The 18,518-nt window shown below is 49.6% G+C and overlaps 1 protein-coding gene across 1 annotated transcript in view; it reads right to left on the bottom strand.

Annotated features, from left to right (window-relative positions):
* Positions 1 to 18,518, bottom strand: part of Col15a1 (collagen type XV alpha 1 chain) — a 105,403-nt gene that overhangs the window by 44,552 nt on the left and 42,333 nt on the right. The window contains exons 6-14 of the mRNA XM_038347949.1: positions 16,476 to 16,620; positions 12,784 to 12,893; positions 10,896 to 11,030; positions 9,780 to 9,932; positions 7,941 to 8,042; positions 7,719 to 7,883; positions 7,194 to 7,322; positions 1,454 to 1,546; positions 257 to 382 (exon numbers count right to left, since the gene is read on the bottom strand). Coding sequence (XP_038203877.1) covers positions 257 to 382; positions 1,454 to 1,546; positions 7,194 to 7,322; positions 7,719 to 7,883; positions 7,941 to 8,042; positions 9,780 to 9,932; positions 10,896 to 11,030; positions 12,784 to 12,893; positions 16,476 to 16,620 — 1,158 coding nt within the window. The remainder of the gene's footprint in view (positions 1 to 256; positions 383 to 1,453; positions 1,547 to 7,193; positions 7,323 to 7,718; positions 7,884 to 7,940; positions 8,043 to 9,779; positions 9,933 to 10,895; positions 11,031 to 12,783; positions 12,894 to 16,475; positions 16,621 to 18,518) is intronic.

Genomic DNA, 18,518 nt, shown 5'->3' with positions numbered 1-18,518 from the left:
TCCCACACCAGGTCTAACTCTGGTGTCCTGTGGCAGGTTCCGAAATCTCCATGAGCCTGCACTCCTACCGGGCCCCCATATGAATCAAGAAAGCGGTGCATCTGGCATGTTCTTGGTTGTCCTTCCATGGAGTCTCAGAAGTGACTCAAAAGAGGAAGATTTTGGTCCCCAGCCTTGGGTGGTGCTGGGTCTGTAATCTATCTGTGAAAGGAAGCCCCCTGAGCACAGAGCGAAGGAGGAGGCTTTGGTTGCTCACCGGAGGTCCTGGCTCACCAGTAGCTCCATCCTCTCCAGGAGAGCCAGGGGGTCCCATGAAAACATCCGTTCCTGGTTTTCCTGGAATCCCAGGTGATCCAGGTGGGCCTGGGGGGCCCGGAGGACCCTGAAAAACAGTGTGTTGAAAGTAATGGGGGAGGGTGAATAGACCAAGCTTTTTCCCCCTTTAACCTCCTTTCCAATCCTCGTAACAACCCCATAAGGAAAGAGTGGGGTTCCCACCTTGCAATGGGAGCAACTGGGGCTCAATGAGATAACACAACTCAAGGAATCATACACACACGGTTGAAAAGCAGCAGAGCTGGCGTTTGAATGTAAGGTTTTCCAAGCGGCTCGTACACCAGGCTTTCTCCCAAATGACATATACGATAAAGAACCAATTAGCTGGAGTCCCAGAGGAACCCTGGATAATTCTACTTTCTAATTGACTGTAAGGACAGCCAAACAGCCTGTGTTTGACCTCGTCCTGAAACACTTTCCAAAGTGGACTTGTTTCCCCAGCCTCCTGCTGGCTGTCAGGTCTCGCCAGCCCAGACTGTTCCTGGTAGATCCTCTGGGCTTTCACACCATGGAGCCCAGCGGGGGCAGCTAAGTGGAGCATCAAGCTGGAGCAGCATGGCGGCTCAGGGGGAAGGGCTGGAGAGACGCCTGGGCCCAAGGATGGAGCAACAGCTACATGGAGAACCAGCCACACTCCCCTGTGGGTAATTTAGAGAGGACTAGTAAAGCCAGCCTTGGGCATGCCAGACATATCACAGACACCAAGAATGGTCCAAGAGCAGACTGAGGGCCAGGGAGGGTTTCATGCTGGAAACTTAGCATGAAATGCTATCCAACCAGAAAAGGAACCAGGGTAATTCTTTCATAGGTAAAGGGTAGGGTGGGAGTCATGGGTAGAAGTGAAGGTCAGTGAACAAACTTGCTATGAAGAGAAAGGAGCAGCTTCCAGAGAAAGGAGGAGGGTAGAGAAGAGAGATCTCAATGCAAATCTAGGCTCGCACTTGACTAAAATGAGACGGAAATGCCAAACGTGTGAAAATAAAGGGGAAATGTGTGATTATCTCCACAGACGCCAGAAAACAGTCCCTAAGGGCCTGTCTACTTTCATCGGTTGCCTGACCCCATGACGTTCCCTCCCGGGTCCCCAACACCAGCCCCCAGCACCCCTAATACTCACTCTCAACAGATCCTCGCTGCCCACAATGTCTCCAGAGCCTGAACCCACATCTGAGTCCAAAACAGGGCCAGAACCTTCGGTCTCTACTCCTACCTGCAGAAAAACGAAATTCCCACAAGGAGATTCAGGCACCAGTCTCCGCAGACGGCCATACCACCTCAATGCTCCTGTATTCTGTAGCCTTAAAATGTCACCTCTACTCCCCTTTCCAGCAGGAGTCCTGCCTCAGTCTCCCCATCATTCAGCCTGCAGGTGGCCTGGTCTCAGCATCCTATTAATCCCTTCCGTTTCTTCTCCAGAGAACTCCTTAGTTCCTAGGTGGCCTCCAGTGTGAAATCACCCTAAAGGTGAGGGCTTGGATATGGCTTTATTTGATGAGTATGTATATACTGACCCCCCCCCCCCATTAAGAGGTCCCAGGAGGATCAGGGTTGCAGGTTAGAGCTAGGGGCAGGAAAGTCACTGTCCTGTGGCTATCAGAGGGAGTCGTGGTAGTTAGAATGAGAATGTTCTCCATAGGCTCATATGTTGAATACTAGGTCCCCAATTAGTGGAACCATTTGGGAAGGATTAGAAGGTGTGGCCTTGTTGGAGATGTGTCATTGGAGGTTGGCTTTGAGATTTCAAAAGCCTATACTAGGTCCAGTCTCTATCTCCCTTGATCCATATGTCGAGGCTTTTACGTAAGCTGTCACCTTCTTCTCCAGGACCATACTCTCCTGTCTGCCACCTTGCTTTTCTCCATACTGATAATAGGCCAATCCCCTGAAACTGTTAGCAGGCACCCAATTCGATTAAATGCCTTCCTTTCTAAGTTGCCTTGGTTATAGAACAGTGTATAAGACAGGGCTAGTAGTAGATGTAAGGAGACCCATTAGAGAGGTTGCTGCCTTCATCTGATGGAGGCGGAAGTACCACACAGCTAACCTCAGGGAGCTAGGGATGGCTGAGATGGGAAGCAGGGAATCCCTTGAGAATGTTCAAGGTTTGTTTTCTGGTGACTAGATAATTGAGTGTTATTCCTAGAGCTAGGAAGCCCAGGAAAAGACCAGGTCTTAAGCCAGGGTCAAGTGGGGATATTCTTCCTGGTCCCTCAGGATTCAGAAAACATAATGATATAGTGAAATATGGAGCTGAACCCTGCAGGACTCCAGAAAAGTGAAAACCTGAGATCTGACTGAAAGAAAAAAACTATAGAGTCTGGAGGTTCAGGAAGTCCCCCTCCTCCACAGCATCATCCTAGAGAAACCCTCAGGGCCAATGAGACTTCCCCTCCCACCGTCTCCTTCTTTGTAGAAACTGTTCACCTTTAAGTTCTGAACCCAAATGGAAGAAAGGCATTTTCTTCTATAAGAATGGCCCAAGGCATACCCTGTCCCCCGGCCCGCTGCCACCACCACTCCCCTGATTCTCAGGGCCCAGTGGTCCTTGGTTCCTGTCTCACACAAGTAAGAGAAGGGATATGGTAGGAGAAGCTGAACACGCACACACATGCATAGACCCTGGCATTGCCTAGGATTCCCTGAGCCCTGGTTTGGGCTCTGCCTCAGGCTTAGCATCTGCAACTAGTGAACTGCTCATTCTACCTACTCCTGAAGTCTCTCTGGATCGCGACTCCTCCCAGATCTGTCTTTCTGAAACCATGGGCTTCTCCAGGGAGTAGCCCCCAGTCTTGCAGCCTGGCTTAACTGGTGTTCAAGAAATGCCTTTGGATGCCAGAAGCATCCATGTGGGGAGGAGGGGTGATGGGAGAAGGAAGAGGAGGAGGGAGGAGAGAAGGAGGAAGTGAGATGTCAGCTGTCAGAAGTCTCCAGAGAAATGGCCGTCCTGACAAACACAATGGCCAAGCCAAACCTAAGGAGAGTGCAGAGGGTCATCAACAGTCAACTCCTGGATGTGGGAGTTGTGAGGGTTCTTCTCAGGGGTCCCTGCTGCCTCTGAAGTTCCCTGAAGTGGCAGAGGTGGAGACCAAGGAGGGCACCTCACCCATAGGCTAATGGCTTTTCTAGGGAGTTTTTCCAAGAGAGTTGAAAGCTGAGGCCCCGGGCCAGAGTAGAGATGGATACAGGCAGTCAAGTTGTTGCCTGTGGCCAGAGCAGGAGCCCTGGGGAAAGGGCATACGACTCAGAAGGACCTTCCATTACAGCTAGGGAAGCTGAGGCCCATAGCGGTTAAAGGGCTCTGTCAATGGAATGACTTGATTTTAAATATGGTGGGTTTTGCCCACAAACCTCTGGGTTATGTCTGAAGATGGTGGCTTGGCCGTAGACAGCATGAAAACTCAAGGCACAAAATCTAAAGACCATGCTCTCGTCCTTCACTCCAGGAACTATGTGCCCATGAATAGTGTTTTAACACGCTCCGGGACTCACATGATAAATAACTGCATATAGCTAATTTATTGAGTAGGTATGGTGTGCTAGGCAAGGTTTCCCTTGACTCATTGAGTCTCTCAACAAATCAAGAAGTAGGAACCATACCTGGGGTCCTCAGACTTTGCCGGCGTTCGAGACAGAAGGACGGGCAGAAACTGGCTGCAGAGGAGCAGCACAGACAGGCTTGCCTTGTACCCTCTAAACCGTATTGACTCTGTGATTCAAAACGATTCTGAGACTGCTCCCAGGCAGGGCTCTCTTGATCATCCTAACTGTGATTTTAAGCTTTCTACACAGGAACTGGGGCATCGGTTTCTGTTCACAGCAGGTGCCTGACACAGACGCTTGGCCGTAATCTGCCTTCATGACTCGCATGGCAGGACGCTGTGCTATGGTCAGTTGTTCATTCACCTGCCCTCTCTTCCTGTTTGCCTTCCTCCTGGGTCTCCTTCTTCCCTTTCTCCTCCCCAAACTCTTCCTCTTTCTCCCCTCTTCTCCTTACCCACCCCACGCCATCCTCTTCTTAGAGGTTTACAGAAGAATCTGAGGTTAGAGAGAGGTCTCAGAGGATAAGACCGGGTGCTGCACAAACAAGGATCAGAGTTTGGCTTCCAGCACCCACCAACAATCTAGGCATCCCCTGTAGTTTGGGATGTGGGGTGGAGACAGGAGGGTTGATAGGGCTTATCGGCTTCAAGTCTAATTGAAAATATGGAAGGCCTTGGGTTCAGAGAGAGACCTTGCCTCAAAAGAATAGCTAAAGAACAATATGTAGGTCCCAGGGCAGCTTGGTACACACCTGCCAAGACAGGCTCTATAGACACCAACCAGAAAGTAGGCCTGAGTCTCAGTTTACCCTATGCCAACACCTGACTCCAGGAAAGACCACGAACTGGGACCACCCAGGAACAGACCAATCAGCATCCAAAGTAAATACCTAATGTTCCAATCATTATAGATAGGATCACCTGCTATCCCTTAGCCCAGCACACACCCACCCCCTTTTACCAAGGTACCCCTAGACAAACGTCAGTCAATCAGAGTCCTGAACCTTAGAAATCCCTCACAACAACTATGTTCGGGGCTCTCTGATCATGCCAATGCCTTGGACACACAGAGAATCCTAATTGGAACTTGATTAAGAATAAAGGCTCTTTGCTTTTACGTACGGGACTTGGTCTCCTTGTCGGTTTTGGGGAACTCCACGATCTGGGCGTAACACAATAGAGGACTCCTGATGCCCTATTCTGACCTGCGTGTGTGTGTGTGTGTGTGTGCGTGTGTATGTGTGTGTGTGCCACATCCTCCATAAATAAATTAATTAATTTTGTTAAATTCTAGGACTGTAGCTCAATGGTAGAAAACTGACTTATCATGTGCAAGAATTTATGTTCAACCTCTAGCACTATAAACACAAAACAAACACCAGTATAAAACAAAACCTACAGTAAAAGTTATCAGTCCCGTAGCAAAAGCAACAAAATACACGAAAAGAACCAGACAGCACCCACAGTCCCACCACTTCGAAACAACGCTGCTAACATTTAGGAAGGGCGCTTCCTTCTAGAGTCTGTATTTCCTAACGGCTAAGACCACACAATACACATGAAGTTATAGCCGTCTTCTTTCACTGAGCATGATATGGTAAGCATTTTCTCCAACATTGAGTACAAATAAGAATAATTTTAATTATGTCTAATGTTCCATTATTTGAATAGACTTTAATTAGCTTTCTTTTGTTGGTTAATTAAATCATACCCAATTCTGTACTATGGGCAGATATTAACACCCTAGTAAACAAAATCCTTTGTTACTTATCAAGTTATCTCCATTGAGGAGGATTCTTAGAACCAAACTCCTGGTTGCAATTGTGTGGTGGTTAATTTCTAGTTGTTAATATGCAGTTTTAGGGTCACTAATATATGTGGACGGAGTTTCCCAGAAGCAGCAAGCACATCCAACTCCCTGACCACAACCCCTACTCCCCATCACCAGGGTGACTGACCCCACCAACCTAACTTCTCAGGACAGAAAACTCAAGGATACAAGGGTGGTTGGTCCAGTTTCTCCAAAACACCAAACAAAAAAGAAGGTGGGAAGCAGAGACAAAAAGACCCTTAAGAGATGATTGTTAGGTCCAAAGGAGACTCCAATTCCCCAAACTCCAAAAGGCAGCCCACCTAGACCATAGGAGGACTTCTGGTGGCTAGATAAAAACCAGAAGTCCTCGGGAACTTGTGAAGCTGCTTCCCCTCTAGCAAAAGGAGCCATTTCCCTTACCTTGGACAGAAGGGACACATGGTTAACTGAGGCACCTGTTAGCATATCAAAGTGCTTGCCGCTTCCAGGCTCCCTCAGCATCACATGTACTTGTTACACATTTCGGAGTCCACTTTATCATCCTGGTCCTTCTCACCACCTCCTCCCCTACCCTAAACTCCCTCCAGCTCATGGGCTTCCCTCCCCACCCCACATCTACTCATTCTCCTTATATCCCTGCTATTCTTTATATGCTCTCTCTCTCTCTCTCTCTCTCTCTCTCTCTCTCTCTCTCTCTCTCTCTCTCTCTGTGTGTGTGTGTGTGTGTGTGTGTGTGTGTGTCTGTCTGTCTGTCTCTCATCTCTCTTTCCTCTCACTATGTTTTTTCTATTCTCTATCTCTGAACGCCTTAGTGTAGGCCACTGGAGTTTTGCATCTGAGGGGTCACATGGCTGAACCTTGAACCTTGAACCATGGCTTTCAGAGTGTCACTCTAGGAACTGACACACTGAGGTGGGTGACCTACAGGAGGTTCTCCTTGTGAACCATCTTCATCCTGAATTGCGGTTTGCTCCCTGATTCACACAGGCGTGACTCTGAGTTGCCTGCTTCTCTGAGACAAAGGGTCACCCCTCAGCTGGTGACCATACCGTGTGCATAGATGTTTCTGAACATCTCAACTGACTCTCCAACCATCCTGTGCAGACAGAAGCCTGACTGAAGAAACCAAAGGATGGCTAATGGTTCGGAGTAGCAGATTACAGACAGCCTCAGACCCTCAGCTCAGAGGCCCCGGCAGGTCTACACACCATTCATGCTCCCTGTCTCCATAGACCCTGCTGAGTTCCACACTCCCTGTTTATGCCCTGAGATGTTGCTAACCTTGACTTGATTACAAAGGCAACTGAAGGCCTCAGAAGGTCCCTCCACATTTATTTCTTGCCTTTTCCTACCCAACCTGCAGTCTCCTAGGGTTCCTCAGGCCAAGGGCCCTCAAATATCGTCTTTACAAACCAAGATGAGAACCGACCCTGAGAAGGTCAGGGTGGCCTTTCTCCACACTGAAAGATCTTCCAGCTGAGTCCAACCCCGCCCTCCCAACTCACCGGAGTGATCTGCCTCTCAGGAGTCACTGTGGGTGTGGGGAGCAGAGGCCCACTGGGGAGTATGCTGCCAGACCCCTCCTCTTCAGCGTCCTCTGTGGAGGCCACCAAGTCTTCTCCACCAGGAGGTGCCTAAAAGGAGGTCAACAGGAGGGGTCATCATGGCCCCAGTCCACAAGGCTGTAGGATTGTGGGTGTCGTGTCTGTGATGGCAGTCCAATGTCAAAACACTCACCTACCGGCATCCTCACACCCAGATCAGTCATGCTAAAAAACCCCTCCCATATTTGGGACCCTGGTCTCTAGGGAAAGTTCTCAGTCAAAGCTAGGAGGTAGCCGACTGGGATAAAACCCAACACCTGGCTCTCTCTGTCACTGTCTTTTGTTCCTGTTCAGTTGGCGTTTCCCGAGGTCTCACAACAGAGACGAAGCTGTGTGCACCTCTGCAGAGGATCTGAAGGGCTCCTGGCTCAGAATGTCAAGCTTTCTGTCCCCCATGAGTCAGAGAGGATGCCAGTTGGGACTTACAGGAGTAAACACTTGCTCAGGGACCACAGTGGGTGTGAAAGTGGCCTGGGGCTCTGTAGGACTCCGGCTGGCTTGCTCAAGGACCACTGTGGATGTGGGAGTATTCTGGATGTCTGTAGGGATCTCGCTGGCTTGCTCAAGGGCCACTGTGGGTGTGGGGACATTCTGGACATCTGTAGGGGCCCCACTGGCTTGCTCAAGTGCCATTGTGGATGTGAATACATCTAGGCTGTCGATGGCAGTCCCGCTGGCTTCCTCTTCCTCAAAAGCACCGAGTGGCAGCTTGGACACAGCTGGGGTTAACAATTCTTCACCATTTGGACCCTGAAATAGAACTGGCATCAGATTATGCCATAGGATCTCCACCCCCTCTTTTCCTTTTGGGGGCTGTGCACATGCTACAGACAGGACCACCGGGACCACCAGATCTCAGCAGCTCCTTTGCGGCCTTCCCTGAGTTCTCCCTCAATGGGGAACTGTAACTGAGTGTACAGGCCTCTGGGCATCATCACCCCACCTCTGGAATCCATCTGCCTATATATCTCAGTTCAGTCAGGGCTTAGTTCGCATGCTTCCGGCTATGGGGAGCTCATCCCTTCTGCAGGCAGCGCCCCCCCCCCACACTTCTATCCTGTTCTGAGGGCCAAGCTCCAGCCTCTGTACACTAAGACTTGTAGAACTGGAGTCCGGCCCCCAGTTGTCTCCTGATGTGACACATACTTTGTCTTTAAGAAGAAAAGGAAAGGGAAGGAAAAGGAGACACTTTGGTCTTTGAAATCATCTGTGTGACAGTCAGGTGACCTGGAGAATTCTGTTTCGAGCCTGTGTGGATACAAGAGCAGACCACAAGGCTGCCTGTGTAGTTCGCTACAGACAGGAGCGTGAGCACAGAGAGGAGCTTGGAGGTGGGTTGTTGACTTTGGTGGGCCTAGCTGCCTTCATGCTTTTGCTCAGCCGATTTGTCCAGCACCTACCACTTGGAAGGAGCAAAGCAGATCTGGGAACGGGGGGCTGCTAAGCCCTGTCTCCATCAGGCTCCTGATCTGCTAGGGAGCCATGCATGCCCTAGGGGAGGGGGAGGCTCTCTGCAGAGAGGAGGAGTGTGGGAAGACCGCAGGGCGGGGGGAGGGGGGAACTCGGAAAATCTTGAGGTAGGAAGCTGGGGTTCAGGTGAGGAACACAGAAGCCCCAGGTGCAGCCTAGAAGGCCAGTGACCAGACCCTGCTTGGCTTCTCAAGGGAGCTAGGTCAGTAAGTCAAGGTTAGCAAACCTTCGCAGAAGATGGGGAACAGCCAGCCAGGCTTTGCGAGAGAGGCTCCAGCGGGGTGTGAGCAAGGCCTGGCTGGGAAGGGAGGCTGCTCAGGGCCTATGCTGCTGAATGACAGATTTAGGTTGAAAAGCAACAGGACCTCATTCTCATGGGATATGGGACAGAGGAAGAGGGAAGGTCATTCTACTTCAGGCAGCTAAGAAGGGACTGTCCCATTCACATGGGGTGGGAACACAGGCGTGGCCATGGGGTTTGGATCTGATGTGTAAAGGACTTTCATGGGTTATCCCAGGGACAGACCGGTCAGTGTCCAGCTGGGGTGTGTGTGTGTCCAGCCTTCTCTATACTGCAGGCAGCTTGACCTTTCCCTCTACCCTGTCTGGCCTGCCTGTCTGTACCCTGCCTCCCTTCTCCTGACAGGCCACAACACCGCCAGAACCTCTTTTTCTCACACACAGGCCTCGCCTTCTGTCCCTGGTCCCTGGCCCCTGCTGGTGGGGACAAGAGACTCTGCACACGGCCCCAAGACTCCTCCCTACTCCTCTGACCACACAGGGCATCCCCATCTCCCTTCAGGCCCTGCTGGACCACACACAGTCCTGGCCAACAAGTCCCACCTCTGGATGAGCATTGGTTAGAAGTGCTTGCACATAGCCCCGGCCAGGGCATCTGGGCTTGCTGAGGGTAAGGCCGAGAGGGCTATTCTAACTCATCACACTACTTACCAGAGTGGCCTCTTCTCTTGGTTTCTGGATAAGCATGGGGCTATTCTAACTCATCACACTACTTACCAGAGTGGCCTCTTCTCTTGGTTTCTGGATAAGCATGGACAGAGTTGGTCCTGCAGTAGGCATGGAGCCAGCCTCTGCCTCCCCAGCAGTGCTGGTAGGCACTTCACCATCCCCTGATGCTGCTGTTGCTAGATTTTCCTCATTCTCTGGATCCTGAATGTAAAGACATCCCAAAGGTCCAGGTTAGTGGACCACCAGTTTGGTCCATGTCCGTGGCTTTAGGGGATAGACAGTCAAAGCCCCTCTTGTACCTGTGTCCTGTCCCTCCCTCGCCTTCAAAGCACAGGCACAGCTAAGACCTGTCCTTCACCTCTGCTCTCACTGGTCTACACCTGCCAATCACCTGACTGCTTCTTGCCTCCTGCTCCCCTACATCGGTAACTCCCATATTTAGTGACCCTGGCCACTGTCGCTCAGAATCACTCACTGAAACTTTTGGAAAGGTCTGATCAGGTTCATGGCCACCCCTGCTCATCTGGACCTGGATCCAGCCTGCCAGCTTCCTCCATCCTTTCTCCACCTAGAAGCCAGGGTGATCTTTCTAGAATCTGAATCCTATGAAGATCGGTTCACCCTCTCCTATGCTTCGGTGGCTGCCTCTTCACTGGATGCTGCCAAGCTACCCAGCAGAAGCCGCCACACTCCCGACCTCTCCAGCCGCGAGTCTTCATCTTTAGCGTACAGCTGACACCAGGGTCCCCGGCTGACCCCATGATACCAAGTACTTCTTCACTTCCTGTGTCATCTCTGGGCCCCACCTGTAACATCCATCTAGCCCATTTCCTTGGCTACTTTTCTCAAACTCCCAGGCTCACCTTCTACCTCTCACCTGCAAGATCACTCACTCCTGGAGTATTCTGGGAGTCCATTGTCCCTTGACCACTGTGTCTTGGGAACACAGCCTATCCTAATGACCATCAGCTCTGGCAAGCAGTACCAGGGCCTGGTTTGGCATGGCTCTCTGCAAACCTTTCCCAGTGAATGAATACCCATGCAGGCAGTTGCTCTTGCCCACCTGGACTCTGCATTGTGCATTTTCAAACAGAATGCTAGGAACTGCTCCTACCCGGGATAGCCCCTAACAGGAGAAGTGAAATGTGTGCCTAAGTTACTCACCGAAGTAGCCATTTCCCTGGAGTTCTGGGTGGTTATGGCCAGGTTGGGGCTCCCAGTAGGCACACTGTTAACCTCTGCTTCCAGGGTAGTGGTGACAGGCACGTTGGCCTCTCCAGTTGCTGTTGCTGATAACACCTAGAAACAAGGGCCCTGTGAGAGACCCTGCAACAGGTCCCTTAGCTCTGATCAACAAGCCAATGGCTGGAGAGAACTGAATATCTGGATCACTACATGCCCCCTGGCGTCTGACATGTCAGCAGCTTCCTGACTGTAGGCACCTCCATATTTATGATTTCATCCCAGTCTTAGACCAGTTCCAGGCTTGCACAAACCAGGAGATAAGAAACATCTCTGAGGCACAGATGTCTTGCATTTCATGCTAACATCTGTTAGCAGACCCTGTGGCCATAGGTAATTACCTCCTGAGTCAGCTGGCTGCAGCTCTGTACCTTGTGTCTAGATACACATATCTCCTGTGATCACCCATGTACACCCATCTGGACATAAGGACAATGACATTCTCTCCACGGTGCTTCAGCCACATGCAGGCAGCACTCTGCCCTCCTCAGCCCACTGCAGCCCTAGCATGCCTTTCTCTCTTGGTTTGTAAATTGCTATAAGTCCCACAATGAATGGGGAAATAGAGCAGCTGTGATTGCAGCTGTCACAGAAAGAGACAAACTTTCCGGAAATGACAGTGCACACCTTTAACCCCAACACTCGGGAGGCAGAAGTAGGCAGATTTCTCTAAGTCTGAAGCCAGTTTGGTCTATATAGTGAGTTTTAGACCAGCCAGAGTTACGAGATCAGATCCTGTTTCAAAACAAAGGGGTGGGGCGGGCATGTTTATTTTTGTTTTCTAGGGTTTCGTGTGTGTGTGTGTGTGTGTGTGTGTGTGTGTGTGTATGTGTCAGTGTGTGTGACAGTATATGTGTGAGTGTGTGTATGTGTGTGTGTATGTATGTGTGACAGTGTGTGTATGTGTGTGTGTATGTATGTGTGACAGTGTGTGTATGTGAATTGTGTGACGGTGTGTGTGAGTATGTGTGTGTGAGTGTGTGACAGTAAGTGTGAGTGTGTGAGAGTGTGTATATGTGTGTGTCAGTGTGTGTGTAAGAGAGAGACAGTATGTATGTGTATGTGTGTGAGTGTGTGTATGTATGTGTGAGTGTGTGTACGTGAGTCTGTATATGTGAGTGTGTGTATGTGTGTATGTGTGTGGTGGGGTGGGTATGGATGCACATGTGCATATGGGGGCATTCGCACATGCATGACTTTGTGGAGACCATATTTGTTGCCTTCCCCCACGGCTCTCCACTTTATTTTTGAGGCAGGGTATTTCACTAAATCTGGAACTTGCCATTTCATCTAGGCTGGATGACTACCAAGCCCCTAGGATCCTCTTATCTGTCCCCCTGCCATCCATACTGGGGTTACAGGTATTCATCACTGCACCTAGCTTTTACATGGGTGTGCTAGGGTCTTCACACTTGGCTCTTCACACTTGCGCACAAACGCTGGAGTTGAGAAGCTGTGACCCTATCAAGGCAAGCATTTCTCAAGCTGGCTTTGTAGATTTGAAAGACACCTGCTAAGAACAGTGTGGACACGGGCCTCAGTTCATAATGTTCTGAGGAGACTGTGTCATCTTAAGGGTCCAGTGCCAGGGGGTCACCATGGTGAGAACCCAGTATTCATCACCAAACATGGGTGAAAGCAAGCTGGGGTTGATTCTCTCCCACCTATGCTGGTGTACCCTTGAAGCTTGGCCACTGTGCTTCCTCTATACATTGGGGACATTGGTCCTGATGACATTTAACATCATCAAATTGAAATAAGCAAATGAGTCTCCTATTAGGCCATCATATCAAACTTACCACTCACTCACCTGACCATCAGTGACATTCAGCAGGGCCCCATCCCCTGAACCACCATCAGTACTGGGGTCCCCATCCACAGCCTGGACCTCCAGGGTGTCATTCAGAATCTCACCAGACCCTACAGGGAGCAAAAATTGTGATATCAACAACTACGTTTTGCAGTCTTGGAAGAGAACACGGCCTCTCTTTTCATAGTAACTTGGGGGCATATCCATAATTCCTTTATACAGTGTCAAGAGGGAAGAGCCAGCCTAGAGAACAGGGAAAGGCCCTAGGACTTGGTGGCATTATGGACTCTGGCATCACCTGCTGCCTGAAATCCTGCTTTACCACTTCCCAGAATAGGACTCAGGGCAAATGCTTAACCTGTGCCTCAGGTTCCTTCATCTACAAGTGGAAATCACGATTCCTACCTCATTGAGTAGAAATTATTCTGAGGATCATGCATCATTCGACCTAGCTGATATGGGAAAAATACTGGGGACAGCACTTGGCACATAGCAAGCTACTCACAAATATTTGTTATCATTGAAGCTCCGTAGTTAATGAACAGAAAAAAGGACTACATATGAGCACATGATATGGGAATCCCCTCTGTATGCTGGGAATACCATTGGTTAATAAAGAAACTGGCTTGGCCTGATAGGGTAGAACAGAGCAAGGCAGAAAAAACTAAGCTGAATGCTGGGAGAAAGGAGGCAGAGTCAAGGAGAAGCCATGTAGCCCCACCAGAGACAGAAGCTGGGAACTTTACCCAGTAAGCCACAGCTATGTGGCATACACAGATTACTAGAAATTGGCTAAATTAAGTTATAAGTGTTTAGCCAATAAGAAGCTAGAGCTAATGGGCCAAGCAGTGTTTTAAATAATACAGTTTTAAATAATATAGTGTATGTGATTATTTCGGGTCTGAGCTGGGAACAAACAAGCAACTCCTTACAAGAAGTACACATGTGATTATCCTATTAGATATTTATGTTATGCAGTCATTATTACCTAGCACATGTATTATTTGTGTAGGCATCTGCATATTTATGTATACACAGCTAAATCACAGCGCTGAACTTAGGCTTCTTCAAGATTATAGGAGTGGAAAGAGAAGGGGAGATTATTATTTTTGTTGTCATTGTTATTCCTACAACTCTACACTGATTGAAATGTTACCACATGCACATCTGTGGGAAGGGCGTCAAAAGACAAATCGAATCCTAAAGCAGAGACGGCACTAAAATGAATGCATGCCCGTTATCCTGCGAGCCAAGCTGTCTCTTCTCTAGGAACCGGTCAGCCGACCTCCTACCCAACCAATTTCACATTCTCAGCCTCCTCTGTAACACCCCAAGGCAGGTATTTTATTCTAATCACAACTTTAAGATAATTATTATTATTATTATTAATTATTAGTACTATTATTAGCAGAGTTGAAGACTGAGCCTAGGGTCTCATGCCAGCTACAAAGTACCGTCTCACTGGGCTGTGTCCTCATCTCTATCACGCAAGCTCAGTAAGTACTCCATTACTGAAATGTATCTCCAGCCCTTTTTACATCTTTATTTTGAGAAAGGGTCTCCCTAAGTTGCCCAGGCTGGCCTTGAACTTGTTCGGCAGCATAAGCAGGTCTTGGACGTGTGTATTCCTGTTGCAATCTTCTGATTGGTTGGGATTACAGGCTTGTGCTACCAGGTCTCACATTATTAGCCCCGTTCAGCAGACAAGAAAAGTCACTGTGAGAGTAGTGGCTACAACGGACTTGTAAGTCAGGTAGGCTTGTCTCTAGACCAGAATTTCTCCATGCATGTAGCAGTCATATATGCCCTAATTTCTCCAGCTGATCCTGTGTGGCCTCAGGTGGGATCCACAGAACTCCAGGAGTGGTCTGTCTGACACTGGGCCCGTGCCTGAGTCCTCCCTGCTCTGACCACCAGGGGGTGCTGTGCAAGCAGCTACTAGCCCCCATGGTCACCCTGGAGAGAGATGGGGCAGGTGCTGTCAGAAAGCATGGCATACACATGTTTCCAATAATGGAGAGCTTTTCCCATGCAGAACGGCACTTAGGGCACTGACTACCTTCTCTCTATCATCTGGAATGTCTATTAATGAAGAAAAGGAACACTTGAACAAGTTCTAGGGTCTCCCTGTGGCCTTCTGTCTGCTAGATGAGGAGAGAAGTTGTTCCTGGTACAGGTGAGAGGCTCAGGTGGGAGGCTCAGCCTCCACTCGGCTCTTGCCTTCTTAGACTAGAAGAATCCCTTGCCCTATGCAAAGGCCCCAACCCACCCAACAGTATCCACAATTGATAATGCTTCTCTATCGCCAGGAACAGAGGAAATACAGGGCGTCCCACCCTCTCACTCATCAGGAGGCAAGGATGGTTGCAGTCCCCAAGGAGGGTTAAGAAGGTTTGCAATGTCAGCCATGCCCCAGGCCCACAGCAAACAGACAGCCAAGTAGGGTGTCCTTCAAAGCTGTGTCAAGCTCCTCCTACTCCCCCTCCCCGGCTTCCCTCTGCCACATTACCACAACTCCTAGTTCCATTGTACCTCTATTAAATTATAATTTTCCAGTCTAGTATTCTCTACGTCTTGTCCACAGACTCCCCAAGCTCAGTTGTTAAAATAACTTCCATTAGCCGATGGCAAAAGCAAAGAGAACAAGGGTGACTATTACTGTAAACGACACTGGAGACGCAGAAATTTAACAGAATCAAAACCACCTGCAGTCCCGCCACACGCTGTATGTTGGTCTGAACTGGTAATGCATTTCCCACACGTACGAACAACATGTATTCAAAGCGGTGGCCGGTGGCCGAGGCAGGTTTGAAATCTGCCCCTGCGGTGAAGACTCCATTAGCATGGCATAATTCCTTAGGTCCTCCCGTCACGTGGGTGAATGACATCACTTTGGCTCAACCCATCCTTACGATGGGCACTTTGGGTGAACATTGCTTCTGGAGATTACCTGGCCCCTACATCTCAGAGCTCTGGCCTTGGCTGAAGCAAAGGTCACCACCTCAGGGAAGTGGTATTCTCGGGCCTGGGGTGCATGTCAGGCTGCTGCTCTGGGCTTCTGTTTGTGCACCTTTGTGTGGCGTCAGAAGCAGAGCGGCAGCAGGCAGGGCCTGAGACCTACATTCCTCTTTAGGCTCCCACTGGCCTGCTGGGTGACCGTGCCAGTCTCTGGCCATCAGGAGGTAGCTGACCCCTAAGACCCAGAGAGCTTGTAGCTGAACTCAAGCGAAGAGTCTGAGATGAGGCTATGAGTCTATAGACATGCTGCCTGCCCCCTTTGCAAGGGCTGGCTCTTCCCACCTGTAAAACTGCAGCTAGCCATATTGACTAGAAGGCACGCCGGTGGGACTGGAGAGGTATGTGCACACTTGCCACAGACTAGGTACTCAATTAGCAGTAATGATTCTTATAAACTTTCCCGTTGGGAGAGTAGAGGTGGAATCTGAAAGTTAAAGGCCCAGACATTGGAGAGCAATTGCTAACTCTGCCCCTCTCAGGTCGCATGGTCTCGGCTAGGTGACCCAGTTTCTCAGTTTCTCTGTGACTTGGTTTCCCTGTCCTGTGTTTAAGGGGAGTGACTGTCATCCTTCTCTTGAAGGGTAAAGAGATGGTGAGGGGAGCCCTGTATGTTACACACATGGTGATCACTCGGGGGTAGACCACCGCTCTCATATGTGTGTGTCAGGACTTGCCTTGCTCAGGGCTGCTATGCTTGACGACGCTCAAGTTGGTTTCTGGGGTTCCCTCTGGAACAGGTTCACCAGAAAGCTCCGGGTCCTCAGCAGGAGAGGATGAAGTAGGAGGTATGCTTATGGGATTGATGTGTGCTTCTTTAGGCTGAAGAGAGAAAAATGAAATTTACTTTAAAAAGAATCCTTTAAGTAAAGAGGGATTTACTTAACAGTGAAGCAGAAAAAAATATAGAAAGTGATTTATCCACAGAATCCCGAATAATCCAGAATGCCTATGCTGGCTGTGTCTCTGGACAGCATCACACCTCCCAGGCTTGAAAGAGGTGCATGCTGAGTGTAATTCCACCCCCACTCACTGTCCAGGGAGATACTGTTGATCTAGACTAAGGCCTCTAAGCTCAGAGACCACCCTTCTGTGATGCCTGAGTCCCAGATAGTACAGAGCAGATGCTGGGTTCAGGAATGTGGGGCCATTGTGTCAGTGAGTCGGGCTGCATGGTAACACCCTGTAAATCCAACCCAGAGCAGCACGGGGGACGAGGCTCTGACAGCCAGGCGAGGTCTTAACCAGTCTTACCAGCTAGCGGGAAAACAAAACCCAACACCTGGGAATAAAGGAAATTAGAAATCCAGGCAGGAAACTCAATGCCAGTCCTAAATGTCCTGGAGGCTGAGAGCAGTTCGTGAGACCAGGGTTGTCAGCATTTGGTCTCTTCTTTTTCTAAGCTCCGGATTGCTGAGGAGAATTGGGGGCTGAGTGGAACCACCCCGTGTTGAACTTGACTGTGGAAAAGGATCACATCTCTGCTGTGTTAAAACGCTACTGTTTCAGGGCTTGTTTGTTACTGCAGCACTCTGTGTGCATCCTAGCAAGAACAGGCTCTTTTCTTAATGTTAGACTCTACTGTGCAAAAATAGTGGATCTTCGGTCCATCATAACCAGGAGGACTGTCAGAAACCCTGAGACTTCAGAGTTTGTGGTGCAGACCTTACAGTCAGACTTGGGTCAAAAGCCTGCTTTGTATTTAGTTGACTGACCTACTTTGGACAAATCATACAGCCTCACTGGGCCTAAGTTTTCTCCTCTGTACAATGCAACAATAAGAGATGCTCTACAGAAGATGGAGGGATGGCTCAGTAGTTAAGAGCTCTGGCTGCTCTTCCAGAGGACCCAGGTTCAATTCCCAGCACCCATTTGGTATCTAACAAAGGACTGTTGCTCCAGAAGAGCCGGTGCCCTCTTCTGGCCTCTGTGGGTACCACACACATATGATGCACATGCATACATGCAGGCAAAACATCCATACACGTAAAATAAAAATGAACAGATCTGGAAAAAGGAAAAGCGATGTTCTATAAATGCATAAGAATGTTTCTGTATTTATGTAGTGAAATATCCCATATTACTAGAAAGCTGCAATTGAGATGAATGAAGTCATAAAACAATGACTCTGAGCCCCAAGCCTAAGACACCCCAATGATTTACTGCAGAGCCTTGTTCACGGCAAAGCTGTGAAGGAAGGCTGTGTGGACCAGACCTGGAAGGTGGGCAGCAAACGCAACATAGAAGGAGTGTTTGAGACATTGGGTCTCAGGTACCTGAGCTGGGCCAGAGCCTGTGGAAGCAGCACAGAGGAGAGGTGTAGGCACAAGGATGGTGCTGACGGTGGGAGTGGCCGGAAGAGTCCAGACTAGGGATGCTGAGGTCTATCCCAGGAGGTCTGGGTGGGACACTGAAAAAGCCCAAAGGGCAGGAGCTAGGCAGGGGTGCTGAAACAGTGGGAATCCCCAAGGCAAAGCAGCAAAATTCAGCTAGGACTGACCCATCCTGGGATAGATACCTTCTTCCCCCGTGAGGGGTCCAGGAAGAAGCTGTTTCCCATGGGTCCCTGATGGAGCTAGGAAAGCCCATGGGAGCCCACATGTAGCCTCCAGGGGAGCCAATAGCTGGAAGCAAGAGTACTTTGTAAGATACATGGGCCTGGGGACAGATACCTGGAGTGGCTGAGGCTGGGCAAACAAGAGGACAAGCCTGAAACAGGC

This window comes from Arvicola amphibius, chromosome 11 (assembly GCF_903992535.2).
Source record: "Arvicola amphibius chromosome 11, mArvAmp1.2, whole genome shotgun sequence".
Lineage (NCBI taxonomy): Eukaryota > Metazoa > Chordata > Mammalia > Rodentia > Cricetidae > Arvicola > Arvicola amphibius.
This window is presented reverse-complemented; position numbering and strand designations above follow the sequence as displayed.